Source organism: Fukomys damarensis, unplaced genomic scaffold (assembly GCF_012274545.1).
Source record: "Fukomys damarensis isolate Sample0158 unplaced genomic scaffold, DMR_v1.0_HiC HiC_scaffold_37, whole genome shotgun sequence".
NCBI lineage: Eukaryota > Metazoa > Chordata > Mammalia > Rodentia > Bathyergidae > Fukomys > Fukomys damarensis.
In genome coordinates, this window is record NW_022900949.1 from 12,213,725 (window position 1) to 12,231,246 (window position 17,522).

A 17,522-nucleotide genomic window follows, 5' to 3' on the forward strand; every position below is an offset into this window, starting at 1 on the left:
GGGGCAAAGTTCACTATCTTGCCTTGAAATTTGCAATCCTTGTTTTAAAAGTGAAGTCTCTGGATAAGAGGAAGCTAGGAGGGTCAGGAATTTTTGTTTGCTGCTGGTGTGGGCCAGCAATCACCGATCCATTTAGCGAAGCTGGATGAATATGCCTTGTACCAAGCTCTGGTCTTAGGCTGCATCTCCTGGATGGGAACTAAGCAAGTTTGCGATGTTTGACGGATGATCCAGTAGGAGAGTGGGAAGACTTTGGAGATGAAGGGGACTGTTGGGATAGGGAGATCATTTTCCAGGAACTGGACAGCTGGAATACTGTGACGGATGAAGGGTGTGGTATCAAGCAAGTTCCTGTGTAGAAGCACATCTGTGAACTGTCCCATCTGGGCCAAGAGACCCAGCTATTTAGCCACCGATGTCCTGGATTGAGGGCTGCTCTAAGGGAGGGAGACATGAAGTCCTCAGCCCTCTGGCTCACTGCCCTGCTGAGTAAAATTGGCTCTGGTTGGCAGAGAGATTCAACAAGAGATGCAGGCGCTGCAGCTAGGAGGTAGGTGTGAGGGGATGAGTGGACCCAAAAGCTACAACTTTTGATAGGCATGGGGAAGCCAGACATGGCTCAAACACAGTCTTCATTTTTGGGGTGCTCCCAGGTTGCTCTGCCTCAGTTCCCCTTCTGCCTCTACCACTTACAAGCTGTGTGATCTTGGGTAACAACTCTGTGTTCCAGTTTCCTCACCTGTAAAATGAGCATAGTCAGGCTTCCCTACAGGAGTGTCGTCAGGATTAAGTGAGCTAATAAGTGAAAAATGCATGAAACTTTCGCTGCTTTTCCTCTCACTACTGGGAAAGTGAACCTAGGGCCTATGACTGAGCTACATCCCTCACCAGCCTTTTAAAGTTTTTATTTTACTTTTTATTTTTTTGGTACCGGGGATCGAACTCTAAAGTTTTTATTTTGAGACAGGACCTACCTTAGTCCCTAATTTGCCCAGGCGGGACTTGAGCCTGCAATCTTCCTGCCTCACTCAGCCTTTCGCAGTGCTGGGATGACAGGTGTGTACCACCAGGCCGGGCTCAGCCTCTCGCATGTAATACATGCTTGACCAAAAAGTAATAAACACTATTTCATATTGGCTTTGGGAGTTTAACCGATCCTGGAAGGCCCTTCTAGAAAGTTTATGTTTTATCCTGTTAATTATGGGTCCTCACTAAACAGTGCCAGGCAGGGGTGACGCCCTCAGACTGCTCTGGAGGGTGGGGTTGGATGAGAAAAAGGAGGGGGAGCAACCGATTTGGAGACTGTTGGAACAATCCAGAACAGTTCCCAAGGAGTGGCCCGTTTAGACTGGGTTCAAGAGAAAATCGGAGACTCATTTGAGTATAGATAACTCAGGGAGGCTATCGCTAGAAACAAGCGGGCGCTCGCTGCAAGAACGACTCCTCTTTTCCTAACAGGGAGATCATTTTCCAGGAACTGGACAGCTGGAATACTGTTAAACGCAGACTGGAACCGGCACCCACGGGTTTCCAAGAGCCTGATCACTGCACCTGAAGAAAGAGAAAATCCCTGGTGCACGAGGGGGCGGGGCCAGCGGGCGGGGGAGTGGCTACGGACGAGAGCGCCGCTTTCAGGGAACGAGTTCCCCGATGCTGGACTCTGGGTGGCTGTCACGCCTAGCAATATGGCTCAGCCGGTGTGGAAAGCGAGCTGCGCTCGGCGGGGCCAGAAGCTAACCATCTGCAATATGGGGCTAATGGACGTCTGTGGAAGGCGGGCCTGCGAGGGTCTTGGCTAATGGGAGACACCAAGGGCCAAGGCCTCTAGATGAAAAATGGAGGGGGCGCGAGTCTGCAGCGCAAGCCAATGAGAGGCGAGGAGAGGCGGCCGACACAGGGCTCTTACGGGTGATCTCCGGAGCGTGGTTCCGGTTCTGCGCACGCGCATCGGGCCGGCTACGGGTGCCGCAGGGCCAAACGGGAGAAAGGAGCCGGGGCGCACGCCTGGGTCACGTGGCACAGAGGGCGCCGAATTCCGCCGGAGTCAGGGCTGTATCTTGTAGGTGAAGGTTGAGGGACCCTAGAGGTCGATCCGTCGCTGGAGAAGCATCCCGATGCTCTCTGATCTCAGCTCCTGGCTTGGGGTGGAGAGTCAAGCGCGGGCTCCGGACTCTGCAGGGAAGCGTGGCTTGGGCAGAGGGTTGCACTCGCCGGGGGGGGCGTGGCTCCGTGCTACAGGGTGACGCCGTGGGGCGGGCTCACCACTGGGGCCGAGATTCTGGGCCCTGTGTAAGCGGGGGGCGGGGCTTCCCCATAGATCGACAGACAGGTACGTGCTAAAAAAATACTTTGTTTTGGTGCCGTCCTCCTTGCGTTTACTCGCGGTGGCCTAATTTGACTGTGACATAACTAGGTGGGGCGTATTAGGATCTTTCCCCAACCCCGGTAAGAGCCCTGTCTCTACTGGCCGCTTCGTGTGCAGCTCCCGCCTCCCCTCTTCTGTCGTTGCTCTTATCGCAGGCCTCGGGACCCCACCTTCGGGGGGCGTGGCCTGGCCTTGGGCGGCCCCGCTGGCTAGCGTGTGGGCGTGGCTTGGCAGAGTTGGGGGCGAGGCCTGCGGAAGCTCCCGGCAAGGGGCGGGATCCAAGGCTCGTGGAATAGGGGACGCGCTTTCTTCCGGAGTAGAAGCTGTGCTGGCCCCAGTATTAGCACTGTGCTTTCTCCTTTAGGTGCTCCCTCATGGACACTCCCCCAGCCGCCGCCGCCGCCGCCGCCGTCACCCCAGCGGAGGGCTCCTTCCCCTCGTTCCTGCTTCTGGCATGTGGGACGCTGGTGGCTGCCCTGCTGATGGCTGCTCACAGACTGGGGCTTTTCTATCAGCTGATGCACAAGGTGCCAGGGCCCTGGCGGGAGGCCGGCCGAGGGCTGACAAAGAAGGAGGGATCTTAGGGCGCTTCTTCCGGCTGGCTCATTCTACAGGTGGGGAAAGCGAGTCCCGACTAGTCTAGAGTGGTTGGCTGGGAGCTTCTATGCAGGGCTTTGTCCTCATTGCCAAGCTGTGCACGGGCCCTGGACTTTGCCACTACTCAGAGATAAGGGAGCCAACCCCTGCCTGACAAGTCACACTTGCCTACTTCTTTACCCCTGGGTTTGAATTCTTTTGCCGAGTAGAGACAGCACTAGAATTGTGCTTCCTAAATCCAGTGGGATCAGGGAGCTGAAGCGAAGGCTGCAGGAAGCGGGGTGGCTGTGACAGTTCTCCACTGCCAAGCTTAACGCTTCAGAGGGATTTGCTTCCATATCCCTTACCACCTCCCTGAAAGTGTTTGCTGCTGTTTCTGTGCACATTTCCACAAAAGGAGTGTGAGGCCCAGAGGGCTTGTTCAGCAGTCTGCTGCCGGTGACCTGTTTGGCCAGAACGGTCGTTTCGCAGTTTGCCCCAGGTGTTCTATTTGGGAACAGCTGACCTCACAGGTCCCCGAACTGCTTGCTCCTCTGTCAGAAATTTACCTGTTCCCAGACCCTCTTCTCCAGTCCTCTTCCCCTTCTAGCCAAGAGCAATGCTGCTGACCTGGAGATGTGTGGAGATTTCAGGCTGTGTGGATGATGGGCCTAAGGGTTCACGCAGTTTGTGTGGGCAGGTGCCGGCCATGTGTGGATCCAGACCTGCTCAGTAGTGTTGGGAGGGAGCCAGGTGGGCTGGAATCCGCAGTCCAGGTACCAGGCCCTGCAGGGATAGTGCAGAACAGGAAGGAGGCCAGCCGGTAGCCTCCTGGCCCTCGCCCAACTCCCCTGCCTTCTTTTCCTATCCTTTCCTGGCAGTTAAGAATGGACTTTGAATCTTTCCTGGGCAAGTCTTGGTATCCTTACCTGTATAAGACATATAAAGACAAGAGGCTTTGATAAAATGATATGCTCTCCTCTGGGCCTAATCTGTAGTTTGGTGTGTATTTAATCATTTAATCAACACCCAAGTTCCTCTGACTTCTGTTTCTTTTTTTGTCCCTCTCCCAGCTGCTTGTGCACTGGCCCTTAACAGTGTTTTTAGTTTTGATCAAGCCCAGGGACGCTTTACCACTGAGCCGTATCCCGGCTCTTTTTATTTATTTTGAGACAGGGTCTCACTAAGTTGCCCTCATGGGACTCAAACTTGAGATCCTGCTTGGCCTCCCTTAATCTTGGGATTATTGTGCTTGGCATCTTCAGCATTTTGCTTTTCTCTCCCCTGGCCCAGGTGGACGAGGCGAGTGTCTGGCATGGTGGGGAGAATGTGGCAGCTGTGCTGAAGGCCCATGGTGTGCGGTTTGTCTTCACACTGGTCGGCGGGCACATTTCGTCAGTACTGGTGGCCTGCGAGAAGCTGGGCATCCGCGTGGTGGACACACGCCACGAGGTCACAGCTGTTTTTGCTGCGGATGCTGTGGCTCGCCTATCAGGTGAGGGCTGGAGGGACAGTGGCAGAGGTTTCCGAGAGTGAGAGGCAGGGGCTCTGGGGGGCTAGGAGGATGGCAGGGAGGGTGGGCATGGCCATGACGGGGTGTGTTCCAGGGACTGTGGGCGTGGCGGCAGTGACAGCAGGACCTGGTCTCACCAACACGGTGACTGCAGTGAAGAATGCTCAGGTGGCGCAGTCCCCGATCCTGCTTCTAGGTGGAGCGGCTAGTACCCTTCTGCAGGTGCCCAGTATCTGTGGGATGGTGGGGGCCCCAGGAAGGCTCCAGGGGCTCCCATGGTAACTGTCCTACCTTGTTGCTACCAGAAACGGGGTGCGCTCCAGGCCATCGATCAGATGTCCCTGTTCCGGCCGCTTTGCAAGTTCTGTGCATCTGTGAGGAGAGTGCGGGACATTGTGCCCACTCTGAGGGCTGCGATGGCTGCTGCCCAGTCGGGTACCCCAGGTAGGTGGGGCAGGGAGCTGGGCAGTGGTCAGGAGCTGAGCGCCGGGCTCCAGGCTCAAATTCCTCTCTCTCTTCACAGGTCCTGTGTTTGTGGAGCTGCCTGTTGATGTACTGTACCCCTACTTTATGGTCCAGAAGGAGGTGGTGCCAGCCATTCCACCAAAGGGCCTCATGGGTCGTGTGACGACCTGGTGAATGATACCGTTCCTAAAGCGCTCTCTTCTGTCTCCTGCTGTCTGCTGCAGGCTTTTCTCTCTGCACACCCAACCTCCTTTGACTCATTCACTGGTTTGCACATGGCCCTAGAGGGGTCGGCTGAGGGGAGAGCAATCTAAGTGAAAGGAACAGCATGCTCAAAGGTCCTGAGGCAGGAACAAACTTGCTGGGTTGGAAAAGCAAGGTGTGGCCTTTGTGTCAGCATCTGAGCGGGGGCTGAGCCTAGAGTAGCTCCTTTGCTTATTTTTGCTCTTCCCCTTCCAAATATTTTCTAAGCCCCAGTGATGTACCAAGTCCTAGGACAGGCCTGGGGTGACCCTGATGGACAAGACAGGTCCCTGTGTTCTGGGTGTGTGAAAAGTGCTTGGAGGGCCGGCTTGAGCAGTAGTGATTTTGTTCTATGGCCTTGTTCTTAATGTTTTGCTCCCTAGCCCTCTGGTCACCTCTCCTCTTCTCTTCTTGTTCTCTCTTCCTCTCTATCGCCGTCCTTTGCAAAGCTGGTTCTTTCCTCCCTTTAAACTGTGGGACCCACAGTTCTGTCTTTGACTTCGTCTCCCTTTCTGCAGTCCTGACTCTTCAACAGATAAAGCAGGATTCTGGGTCTGAGCCCTGACTGCTTCTTGCCCTTGCTCCTGGGCCTCCTTCTAGCTGGACTGACTGTTCGTTGAGGGCAAGGCCTGGATAAGATTTCTCTGTATGTCTCCGGGGGGTACTCAAGGCCCTTGGCCTAGTGAATGAGCAGGAGCCAGGGAGGACAATGTTAGTAACTCCCATGGGTTGAGTGTTTTGCAAGAGTGCCTTATTACTTAAGTGGACAGAGAGTGAAAGCTTGGGACAGAGTTGAGGCCCAGGCTCATGTGCCTGACCTGTGGGCACCTGGGCTTGAGCTGCTTGTGCTGTACAGGGTGTGTCAAATTGTCATGGCCTCCAGAGGCTTCTGGGGCAAACAGGTAGCTGGAAACTTGGCTGCTTGGTGCCTGTAGGTCAGTGGTGGTGAACTTATGGTGCGTGTGCCACACCCTGCTTTGTGTTATCATTGAAAGCTCTAAAAAGTTTGTCATCGCTGCTCTACGTCTGCTTTACTCTGTTCCTTTCTCCTTTGCTTCCAGCCCCTTCCTAACCCCTGGCTTTCCTTAGCTCCCAGAATCCTGCTAATTTGGCTCCTTCCTCTTTTCCTGCAGGTATTTACAGAATTGCCTGGCTAACCTCTTTGCAGGCGCATGGGAGCCTCAGCCTGAGGGGCCCCTGCCCCTGGATATCCCCCAGGCATCCCCTCTGCAGGTAAATCACCCTCCCTCCCCTGGCCTAGGTCTCCCACCTGGATGGGACCCACAGACCCTCTCTCTGAGCCAGCATAGGGGGCTGACAGTGACTCAAGGATGACCATTTGAACCCCAACTCTTGCACCAGGTTCAGTGCTGTGTGGAGATCCTGAGCAGGGCTAAGAGGCCCCTGCTGTTGCTGGGCAGCCAGGCTCTGTTGCCCCCAACGCCCCCCAACAAGCTTCGGTGAGGAGCCCCAGCCCTAACGCTGGCCGCGTCCCTGGTCCCTGCTCTTCTGGTGCCCTGCAGGGAGCGGGCAGGCCCTTGGCCACACTGACGTCTGCTCTGCCTGGATGTTCAGGGCTGCCGTGGAGACCCTAGGTGTCCCTTGCTTCCTGGGGGGAATGGCTCGAGGGCTGCTGGGTCGCAGTCACCCCCTCCACATCCGGCAGAACCGCAGCGCAGCCCTGAAGAAGGCGGATGTGGTCATCTTGGCAGGTGGGCCTCAGCCTCTCCCTCTCTCTGAGAGCCCCTCCCCACTGGGACCGCACCCCTCCTCTTCCCTGGCGCCCCGTCATCCTGTCACTACCATCGCTCTCCTGCCTTCATCTCCTTTCCATTTCTCTGGCTTGGAACAACTCTGAACTTGAAGTGAACCAGGTGTGACTCAACTTACTCCCGAGAACAATGCCTTGCGGGTGCCTGCTGTGTGTCACCCACATTTTCACATAAAGTTCTTTGAATCCTGATGAAGGCATAATAGGCATATCACTTCGGGCGCCCTCCCCCATACAAGGGATGGAACCCTTACCACTGAGCTACGTCCCAACCCTTTTTATTTTTTATTTTGAGACAAGGTCTCACTAAGTCCCCAAGTTGCCCAGGTTGGGCTCAAACTTGGGTTCCTCCTGCCTCAGCCTCCCAAGGTGCTGAGATGACAGCTGTGCACCGCGTGTGACTGAGGTCTTGTTGTAGACAGTCACGCATTGCTTAGTGACTGGCATATGTGTTCAGAGAAATGTGTCATTAGGTCATTGTGTTGCCAGGTGAACAGTCACCAAATATAAACCAAGGTGGCTGCAATGTCACGAGGCAGTGTTGTTACACGGGACCAGTTGTGTATGTCTGTTGTTGGCCGAAATGTGCTTATGCGATGCAAGACGTAATAACCATCCCCAAACTCAAAGGCATAGGATGCTTTTGGTTTCTTAACATGTAGGGCTGGGGTTTCAGCTTAGTGGTGCGTGCTTGTTTCGCATGGCCAAGGCTCTGGGTTCCATTCCCAGCACTTTGGATTTGGCTGGACTTTTCATGAGTCCAGAGTCAAGTCAGCAGGGAGGCCTGCTGTGTGCTCTGGGTGAGCCTGGGGCTCCCATGCCTGTTTGGGTTCTGCTGGCCCTGTAGGGTCTAGAATGCTTCAGCCAAGTTTCCGCCTGCACCCAGGGCCCACTGTGTTCTGCATCCTCAAGCAGGCCAGGCTGGGCTGGGTCACTTGGAGGATGAGAAACAAAACTTCCCCTCCCTCCCTCCTTTCCATCACTTTTTTTGAAGTGCTGGGGATGGAACTCAGGGCCTCACACGTGCCAGGCAAGTGCTATACGCTGAGCGGCACCCCCAGCTTTTGAAGCCTCTTGAAATGTGTTCTGAGGAGTGAGAGACCATTGCTTCTGCCACACCTTGTGACAAGTGCTACTCCGGAGGTCAGCCCTGATTGGAGAGCTGCAGGGTCATTGCAGAAAGCACAGGGACCCTTTTATAGTCAGTAGCAGTGGATCAGAAGTGAGGTAGTTGGGCGTTGTCCAGGATGCTGGGCTTCTGTGTACTGATGCCCTGTCCCTTACCCCAGGAACCGTGTGTGACTTCCGCCTCTCTTATGGCCGTGTCCTGAGCCGCCGCAGCAAGATCATCATCATCAATCGGAGCCGGGAGGAGATGTTGCTGAACTCGGACATCTTCTGGAAGCCCCAGGAGGCCGTGCAGGGTGAGCTCTGCAGCGGTCCCTCTCCTGGCTTTTTCTGCAGCTGCCTTGAGTTGGGTGTCAGAGGTGAAGGCCCAGGCCCTGCCCCTGAGATAACCAGAGACACATACTTGGCTCTCAGACTCATGGGTGCCTTTGTAGATGGGAGGAGGGCAGGAAGGAATGTGCACATGGTCACATGCGCAGGGATAGAGCCTACCACATTGCCCACTGCCCTTAGGACAGAGAGCTCACTCCTTAGCCCCTGAGATTTTCTGTCATCCTCTCTCTCCTGATTTCAGTCCCTTCCCATGCCCTACTTCGCAGATGGGTTAAGCAGAGAAGAAGTGGCATTTTTGTGTTCGTCTGCCCAGAGCTGGTGGGCAGCAGGCTGGAAGGGGGACAGGCAGAGGCCGGGTGGGGCTACTGAAAAGGGCCAGGACAGCAATGGCAGAGCCTAGAGTTGGGTTGGACTGGGTGAGAAAATGAATGTCTCTGAGCTTCCACTTGACCATTTCTCAAGTGGGATGGTGAGAAACCTCTTGGGCTGCTTACTCCTTCACTGCACTGATTAAAGCTCAGTCCTCCTAGTAGATGCCTGTGTTTCAGGCACCTGCTTGATGGTTGGAGCAGGTGTTCTTGTTTTCAGTCATGTGGATGTGAGGCAAGTGCTGCACCACTGAGCTCCTTCCCCAGCCCACAGTGGAGCTGTTTTATTATTTAAAAATGTTTTTTTCCCCATTGAGTTTATTGGTACATTTTAGGTACACAGTACAGTTACATTCATCATTGGGATCTTGTACCTTTACCTGACAGGTCTTGGTTCTCATTTTTTCACCTTGTCCCTACCCTCCCTTGTGGAGCTGTTTTAATCAGTGCATTTTGGAGGCTGACTCGATAGGACTGCATGATGCAAAGTGTGAGGGGCAGTGGGATCACGGATCCTCCTTGGCATTGTAATTCTGTACTCTCTGAATCTCATTTCCCTGGCCTTGCTTTCCTCTTTGGCAGACTGTCCTTCTCCGGTGCTGGCAGGCCCTGGGGTGCCTTTCACCCGGTTTGCCCTGGCAGCACTCCTGGCCCGCCTCCATCCCTTCTGCTTGGATGTTGCTGTTGGCTTCTTGCTGTCTTCTGGCCTCTGGCACTGGGAGGGCAGGAGGAAGCCACTGCTCTGCAGCTGTGGCCTCTTCTTCTACCAGGTGATGTGGGCTCCTTCATGCTGAAGCTGGTGGAAGGCCTTCAGGGCCAGACGTGGGCCACTGACTGGCTGGAGGAGCTGCGCGAAGCTGACCGGCAGAAGGAGCAGACCTATCGGTGGGTTTTAGGTGGGTGGAATGGGCAGGGGCTTTCCCAGCAGGCTCTTTGGCTGGCCCTGCTGACCTTCACCAACCTGTTTCAGGGAGAAGGCAGTGAGGTCTGTAGCCCAGCACCTGAACCCAGTGCGGGTGCTGCAGCTGGTGGAGGAAATTCTGCCCGACAACTCACTTCTTGTGGTTGATGGTGGAGACTTTGTGGCCACTGCTGCATACCTCATACGGCCCCGTGGCCCTCTGCGCTGGCTCGATCCTGGTAAGGAAGGACCCACACCCCAAGCAGCTTTCACTGTCTGAACTCTTCACAGTTAGCTCTTCTTTGTCTTTCTAGGGGCCTTTGGGACTCTGGGAGTTGGTGCAGGGTTTGCACTTGGGGCCAAGTTGTGCCAGCCGGATGCTGAGGTGAGGCCCCGGATGTGGGAGTCTTGCTGCCTTCTGGGCCATGAACCACTCTAACCCTCCTGGGTCCTCCTCTACCAGGTCTGGTGCCTGTTTGGGGATGGAGCCTTTGGCTATAGCCTCATCGAGTTTGACACGTTCGTCAGACACAAGGTGACCCGGCTGCCCTGAGGGAAGCTTGGAGCCTGGGGTTTTGGGAGATGTCAAGAACTCTGAGGTGGAGTGACACCGTCTATCAGCTGGAGGCCTTGTCCTTTGGCTGGCCAGGCCTTTGGGCTGAAGGCTGTGGCCCGGCTCATCTTTTTCTACAGATCCCTGTAATAGCCTTGATAGGGAATGATGCAGGCTGGACCCAGATTTCCCGGGAGCAGGTGCCCAGACTGGGCAGCAACGTGGCCTGTGGCCTGGCATATACTGGTGAGGGGTCTTGGCAGGGTGTGTGTGGGTGGAAATGGCAGGTTGTTTGGGGGCCCAGCTGGGTTTATGTTCCTCTCTTGGGCTGGCTACAGGGTGGGCTGGGTCTGACTTGATCTCCTCTTTTAGATTATCACAAGGCAGCCATAGGTCTGGGGACCCGGGGCCTGCTGCTCTCACGGGAGAATGAGGACCAGGTGGTCAAGGTGCTGTGTGATGGCCAGCAGCAGTGCCGAGATGGCCACCCGGTTGTGGTCAACATCCTCATCGGGAGGACAGACTTCCGCGATGGCTCCATTTCCGTATAGGGCCACATGGATTAGTATGCTTGGCTCCCTTATCTGTGGACTGTGCCTGGCTGGCTTGGAATCTCATCCTCTGGCTGGGGAATTTAGCTCAGTGGTGCCACCGCCTGCCTAAGCACAAGGTCTTGAGTTCAATTCCGGGTACAAAAGAAAAAAGCAGTCTCATTCTTGCACTGGACCTATTCCATGTAGTCCAGTGACCTCACAATCCTGAGGTTGTGCTCCAAGAGGCACCGTGGCAGCCCTGGAGATCTATGGGCCTTGGTCTCCTTTCTGCTCTTATAGACCAAATAAACCACTTCTGTCCCGTGGGCCCAAGGATTCAGTCACAAAACCTGTGCATATTGATTTATTGTCAATAAAAGAAGGAAACAGGAAGGGGACCCTATTCTCCCAGTGGATTACTGGGAGTTTTGGGGTACCTGGTAGGGTGAAATCTTTCCCCCTCTGTGGTCCCTGGAAGAATCCCACAACCCACGCTCCAGATGGGTCCATGCACACCAGTTCACACACACACACACACACACACACACACACACACACTCGCACACACACGCAAGGAAGCAATAAATAGGTTCCGTACCAAAGTGCCCCAGCCTGACATTTCAGCCAGGGACCCTCTGAAACAGAGGGGCTAAGTGCTCAATTTTTTTAGGAGTAGAGACGGGGAGGAGAGGGAGGCAAGGCCAGACTCTGTCATCTCCATTGGCTGGTTGGAGGCCTATCATGGTTCTTCCCTGGAAAAGAGGGTGGGGGAACCAGCTGTTTTTCTACAATCCGCAGGCTGCCCCTATCCAGCTGGAGCCCAGGATAGGGGCTGCTTGTCCTCAAACAGTATCTCACGATAGTCCTTGGGTCCTCCAAGGGAGGGAGAAACAGAGTGCAGTGCTCAAAGCTAATACTGATTTGGTTGGCAGCAGCAAGAGGACTAAGGGGTGTCTCAGACCCCCAGAGTGATGCTCACAGTAACTGGTGTATACCCCAGCAAAGGGGTGGCAAGAGAGGCCAGCCTAGCAAGCAGAACTGCCTTCTGGCAACAAGAGGCATAGTCCTGGCGCTAAAGAAAGATGGCCACAACAGCTAGTCCCTAAAATCCCGTGCCTGGCCTTTGCAACTAGTGCCCAAATAAATGGCACAGAAAATTGGGATGACTTTTAGCCTAGGAGGCTGGTCCCTTGGCAACTCTCCTAGCAGCCAGGAGCTCGGCCTATGCAACACTGGTCCTCCTAGGTTACTAAGGGCCCTGCCTTAGTAACCAGGGTCCTGCCCTGCTGCACGGGTTCAGAGGCACACGTTTAATTGCTTAGAGAGCTCTCTGTCCAGGTCCAGGATGAGGGCGTCAAAGTCTTTAAGATTCAGGTGCGGATTGAAGGGCGCATCAAACACGTCTTCGAAGTCGGCAGCGCCTCTCTGCTCGTCTGCCTCGTCGTCGTCCTCATCGCTGTGGCTGCCTGTCACGTGGTCATAGTCAGGCCCGGACAGGAAGTCCCGCCCACAGGACAGAAAGTCCCGTCCGCAAACGCTCCAGTCTCCAGCGTAACGGTTGCTTGGGGGGCTCTCTGGACCTCCGCGGCCTCGGGGCCGAGTCACCACCTCAGGACTCGTTAGCGGCAAGTGCAGGGACGGCTGTCGTTTGGGCCGCAAGTATGGTGCGACGTCTGGAGCCTCTGGGGACTGGCGGGGAGCTGAGGGAGGAGAGGGAGCGCTTGTGATGACGCCACACACAACTAGGCCCCTGGTTGGCTTTTGGGCAGGCCAGACCTGGGACAGGATTTCACTGCTAAGGGCCGAATTGGTTGCTTAGACAGCTAGGCTTCTGAGTGGTACGTTGAGAGGCGGGGCCTCTGGCCGCATCAACGGTTGATTGGTCAGGTCGCTGGCTTATCAGAGGGGGCTGGCCTGCTTTAACCAGACTCTGGGCGCTAGCGAAGGTGTCGCCTGCCTGGATTGGAGGCCCAGGCCACGGACAGGCTCACCTGGCCAAGATTGCAGTAGGTAGTGTAACACTTCGATGTGGCGCTTGAAGTCCACTGCACTGGTGACTCCTGTGCCACAACTGCGGATGCGGGGCCGGACGGATGCCTGGCGCGCCGGCAGCAGCACGGGCCCGAAGCACACGGCCAAGTTCTGCGGTGTCATGCGGTTGTGAGCGTGGAAGGAGGAGACGAGGCGTAGGTGGTCCAGGAGAAGCGTCAGCGTGGCCTGTGGGAGAGGGTTGTGAGGGGAAGGTGGGCGTGAGGCATGCATAGTCGGGGCCCTGCTGCACCTGCGGGAGACTAACGTGACCCAGAGTGAGGAAACTGAGGTTTCAGGTCTCACAGCTGGAAGGTGGCTGAGCTATTAGCACGATCCCATTTAACTAGAAGACACACTGAGGCTAAGGGCAACTTAGCTTTGGAATGGCAGGGCCGAGATTCCATCCCACTCCTCTGTGAGTTAGGCAGGGTTGAATCGCATTTCACAGGAAAAGGAATTGAGGGACGGAGAGGGAAAAGGGCTTAAGATCCCACAGCCAGGAATTTCCCTTGTGGTAGCTTGGCAGACCTGTGTTGAGAATCTGCTTTTTTGACATATCCTGGCTATGCCACCTTGGGCAGCTGCTCTGGGCCTCGGTTTCCTGATCTACAAATGGAGGTACCAGTAGCACCTGCTTTGTAAGGATGTGATGGTCCCATAAGTTCATGCCTATTTCAGGACCAGGTAGGGGTGAAGTGCTCTTCTGGTAGTGCTCACCCCATTTCCCAGGGCCAACTCACCTTTTCTACATCTGGCAGGCAGCTGAGGAGCCCTCGGGTGCCCTCAGGACTTGGAGGAAGTCTGCTCAGGGGCCCTTGGGCCATGGCCTCCAGGACCACCTGATAGAGGGGCTGGGTGATGAGAGGGGTGGGCAACTCTCGAAGGTAATCCTTGAGGATGCCTGTGGACACAGGACACCTATGATCGGGGCATCCATGGTCTCCAAGACCAGAGGGTTCCCTGGCACTGGGAGTAGGGGGGAAGAAGAGGAGGACAGGTGCAGGAAAGTGCAAGCAAGGTAAGACCAGTGGGGTCCGTAGGGCCACCAGCCCAGCTTGAGCTGAGCGTTGAAAGATGAGCCCGCAGAGGTGATGGGGGTCATGCTGACCTGTGATGACGTTGATATCAGGGTATAAGTCCTCAGAGAGGCAGACAGCCGCACTGTCCTGCTCAAAGGCATCCCGAAGCTCTTTCTTCACTGCTGCTGAGCCACACAGACGGTACAAGCCCACTACCTAGGGGTGGGGACAGAGGGGGTCTTGTCTGGGCTAAACACTAATCAGGGCCGACTGTGGGGCCTGGAGGTCTGGCCAGGAAAGTGACACTGTGGGCTGGGAGGGTGGCATTGGCTGTAAGAAGCCTCCTGTGATTACACTTCTGCTCCTGCGACACCTGCCATTGCATCCCCATCCTGGCTGCCTGGATGTGGCCTTGTAAACTTCTGCTCGCACTGTTTCCTCTGGCTTCTCAGATCGCTTATCTCGTCCTCTTCCAGGAAACCTTCCCTGACCACCCCAGCCATGTCAGGTCCTCCCTTAAGCTCTTGCAGACCCTGGGTTCTTCCCAACTTTTTCTTTTCTTTCTTTCATTGTTTTTTGGAACAGGTTCTCACTATGTACTTCAGGCTGGTCTTGAACTTCATACTCACTGTACTCCTCCTGCCTCAGCCTCCCACGTACTGGGATTATAGGTGTGCTTCATCATGCCCCAGCCACCTTTATATTTGTGACCTATTAGAGAATCCTGTCTTTGTCCCAGGAGACTCAGCTCCAGGAGGGCCCAGGTCCTGTTATTTATTTATTTATTTGGTACCAGGGATTGAACTCGGGTCCTTGCCCTTGCGAGGCAGGCCACCGAACCGCTGAGCTAAATCCCCGGCCCATCCAGGTCCTGTTATTAAATGGATGGATGAACCCTGGGTTCTGTGATCTGAGGGGAGAGGTCTCCTGCCTGTCTAGGCTGGCTGGGGGTTTGAGTTATGAGTAGCCGAGGTTGGTTGGAGGTCTGGTGTCCACACACTTGAGGTGCTTGGGGGGGTGGATCTCAATTGTGGGGGCCAGCAGGGAGGGGAGAGGGGCTCACCCGCAGCCCTCGGCGCTCGATCTGTGCAACACACTTCTGGATGATGAGAGGCACCCGGCCTGGGGGTTGCTCCCGCTCTACCAGCAGTGGCAGGGGCAGCCCGAAGACACGGGGCTCAGCCGTGGCAGATGCTTCTTGCTGGTCTGACAGGGTCAGCTTGGCATAGAGCAGCCCCTGGGGCTCCAGGCGGATGGCCAGCTGCTGGGCCTGGCAGCCTGAGGACACAAGAGGATCTGGGTCACGTGTGTCCCAAAGGTTCTTGGGTCTTGGCCCTTCCTAGTCCAGGACATAGCTTTTCCCTAGAGCCCAGCCCCCTGGCTACTTTCAGGGTAGGGGCACCCTGGGCTGGGTGCTGTACCCTGTCCCTCCTGCTCTAAATCCCACGTCTTACCTCGAAAGACTGTGGGCAGCAGCACAGTGCCCTGGGCACAGGGCCTGTGCCGCCTCACGCCGGGGTCCCAAGCAAGCACCAGGGCCCGCAGTAGCCGGGCGGCCTCCAGCTCCAGGTGGAAGGTGTGGTCCAGCTGCAGGAAGTCCGGCCCTCCTCGCAGGGGTCCTGTGTGGGCCCTCGCTACCCCATCCACTTGCAGCAAGCAGCAGAGGTCTCTCGGGGTGGCGCCTGGTGTTGGTCGCAGTCCTCTGAGCCCATATAGGTGCAGGCTGAGGCGGCCCCAGAGTGCAGCCGGCAGCACCCGGGCCGCTGGGCCTGCTTCATAGGGCTGAAAGGCAGCAGGTGAGGGGGGGCCCGCTGGGCACTCGGGGGAGTCTCTGTCATTGAAGTACCCGGCCCTGGCGCTCTGAGTGCACCCGGCTGCTGCCCTCGTCCTGGGGGCCCCCACACTGCTGTCCAGGTGGTAGCGGGTGATGACAGATCCCTCTGGGGCCGTCCTCTCGCGCTCCCGGCCAGCTCTGGGCCCGCGCAGGCTCAGGCGGCGCCGCAGCTCAGGCAGCTTCTTCATCTTCATAGAGAGGCGTCTGGCGGGGCCTGGGGACTTGGTGCGGGAGGTTTTGGTTGGGGGGCTGGCAGGGGCTGCACCTGCGGTGAGAACAGACTTTAGGGTTCAGAGCCTGGGCCCAGGGTGGGAGTGAGGCTGTGACCATTGGGGTGGGGGTGTGTGTGGAGTTGAATGTAGTAATCAGGGTGACACTTGTACCTACCTTGGTGGGTTGGGCTCTCTGGCTCAGCAGAGCCTGGTTGTGGCCTCAATGGCTCAGGTGCTGGGGGTCTGGGGTCTTCCTCAGGGATGGGGTTGTACCAGATCTCACCAGCGGGTTCCCCACTGCTCGGTATCCCTGGCCCCAGAGGCGCCTCCTCAGGTGGCTTGGCCCCTCCCAGCACCCATCGGCGGCTGCTGGGCTCCAGGCTTTGCAGGTACACCCCCCGGGCAGGGCTCCGAGGTGCCTCAGGGCTGAGGGGCCCCTCTGCTCCAGCCTGGCACCCTTCAAGGGCCTGGGGCTCTGGTGGGCTGGGCTCTGGGTGCTGGGCTGGGCGGCCTGGTGGAGAGCAAAGCGAGTGAGATGCAGCCTCCCAGAAGGGCTCTTCTGAGGTCAGTTTAGTACCGGCCTTCATTCCATGCCACTGACTGACATGTGGGATGCCCTGTCCTATTCTGGGGCCTCAGTCATTGCCCCTAGGGACCCGCTGTCTTGTGTGGAATGGGTAGCTACAGGCCAGCGATCTCTGTTCCCAGCTCAGTTCCTAGCATTCCAAAGGGGGCTGAGTCCCTCCAGCCTCAGGGCCCGGGTCAGCTGTCCTTGGGCCCTCAGGCCCTTGGATCCGGTTTTCGCTCTTCCTACTTTTGTTAATTGCGGCACTTGTGCCTGGCCCTGCTCACTGCGTAGACTTGAGCAAGTCCTTTCCCTTCCCAGAGCCTCAGCACCCTCCTGCGTGAGGAGAGGTGTGGTGCTCACCTCCAGAAGGGCTTCAGCGGGCTTGGTGTGGGAAGGGCTCCCCAGACACCAAGTCACGGCCACGCTCGCAGCTCAGAGCAGACGCTGGCTTGTGCTGCTCTGGAGATAGGAGTGGGTCGACAGGGAACTTGACCTGCAACCCAAACTGTGCTCCCATCCTGGGGTGAGTCCTGTCCCACAGCCCAGGCCTTGTCAAGGCCGTGTGGCCTCCCGTTTGCTCCATCCCCTGTCTGACATCATAGACTATTTCCTGTGTGTGTTTATGTGTGGGCACCCCCTTCCCTTCTGCGGCCCTGGGAACCTTGGGATCTTTGGGAAGAGCTGGGAGGAGAGGTCAGGTCAGTGCAGTGGTGGAACTGCTCTCCTTTAACTGGCTCCTTCCCAGACCCCCGTCCCATGCAACTCCAGTTTCTCTAAGGTCTTGTCTCACGGTCCCTTGATCCCCTCTCCTGGCCACCTCCCAGGAGCCCATCTCAGAGGTCTCTGTTATAAGTAGCACAGGCCAGATCACAGTTTAACTCACGCTACTTGACCCCCGGGCAAACCACTGAAACTGTCACGTGCCTCAGTTTCCCCATCTGTATAAGGGGTCAGTTTCCCTGGCCTACCCACGGCAGGCACAGCAACAGTTAGCAGTGCGTGGGATGCAGGAGCCCCCTGCCCGCCCTGCTGGGCCAACGTCCCAGCTCCTGCCCCTCCTCCCCGCCACCCCATTTCCTGTTGGGGCAAGGCCCCCTCCCGGGCCTCCA

General features: G+C 56.6%; 2 protein-coding genes across 4 annotated transcripts; one reads left to right on the plus strand and one right to left on the minus strand.

The window, feature by feature from the left end:
* The first annotated feature begins 1,985 nt into the window (after positions 1-1,985).
* Positions 1,986-11,322, plus strand: Ilvbl (ilvB acetolactate synthase like). Of its 3 annotated transcripts, none has more exons than XM_010640015.2 (16): positions 1,986-2,059; positions 2,730-2,892; positions 4,235-4,436; positions 4,549-4,676; positions 4,760-4,898; positions 4,978-5,089; positions 6,296-6,395; positions 6,525-6,622; positions 6,738-6,874; positions 8,223-8,357; positions 9,533-9,647; positions 9,733-9,902; positions 9,978-10,048; positions 10,127-10,198; positions 10,357-10,462; positions 10,589-11,322. In XM_010640015.2, the coding sequence occupies exons 2-16, from the start codon at positions 2,740-2,742 to the stop codon at positions 10,765-10,767; spliced, it is 1,917 nt and encodes a 638-aa protein (XP_010638317.1). In that variant the 5' UTR covers positions 1,986-2,059; positions 2,730-2,739; the 3' UTR covers positions 10,768-11,322. The 3 variants fall into 3 exon arrangements, with proteins under 3 accessions (XP_010638317.1, XP_010638301.1, XP_010638308.1); XM_010639999.3 differs by having other exon boundaries at positions 2,003-2,329; XM_010640006.3 differs by having other exon boundaries at positions 2,003-2,178.
* Positions 11,323-11,403: 81 nt separating this feature from the next.
* On the minus strand, positions 11,404-17,479 carry Syde1 (synapse defective Rho GTPase homolog 1). Its single transcript, XM_010639988.3, has 7 exons — positions 16,021-17,479; positions 15,254-15,898; positions 14,863-15,077; positions 13,889-14,015; positions 13,521-13,681; positions 12,741-12,966; positions 11,404-12,449 (listed from the first exon to the last, which is right to left on the minus strand). Exons 1-7 carry the CDS (start codon positions 16,430-16,432, stop codon positions 12,046-12,048), a joined length of 2,190 nt encoding a protein of 729 aa, XP_010638290.1. The 5' UTR covers positions 16,433-17,479; the 3' UTR covers positions 11,404-12,045.
* Positions 17,480-17,522: the final 43 nt, after the last annotated feature.

Coding starts and splice junctions, on each gene's coding strand:
- Syde1 (XM_010639988.3), bottom strand. CDS start 16,432: ATGAAGGCCGGTACTAAACTGACCTCAGAAGAGCCCTTCTGGGAGGCT. Junction 14,016..14,862: donor TCGAGCGCCGAGGGCTGCGG/GTGAGCCCCTCT, acceptor CCCCACCCCTAG/GTAGTGGGCTTGTACCGTCT. Junction 13,682..13,888: donor TGATATCAACGTCATCACAG/GTCAGCATGACC, acceptor CTGTGTCCACAG/GCATCCTCAAGGATTACCTT.
- Ilvbl (XM_010640015.2), top strand. CDS start 2,740: ATGGACACTCCCCCAGCCGCCGCCGCCGCCGCCGCCGTCACCCCAGCG. Junction 4,437..4,548: donor TGCTGTGGCTCGCCTATCAG/GTGAGGGCTGGA, acceptor GGTGTGTTCCAG/GGACTGTGGGCGTGGCGGCA. Junction 9,648..9,732: donor CAGAAGGAGCAGACCTATCG/GTGGGTTTTAGG, acceptor AACCTGTTTCAG/GGAGAAGGCAGTGAGGTCTG.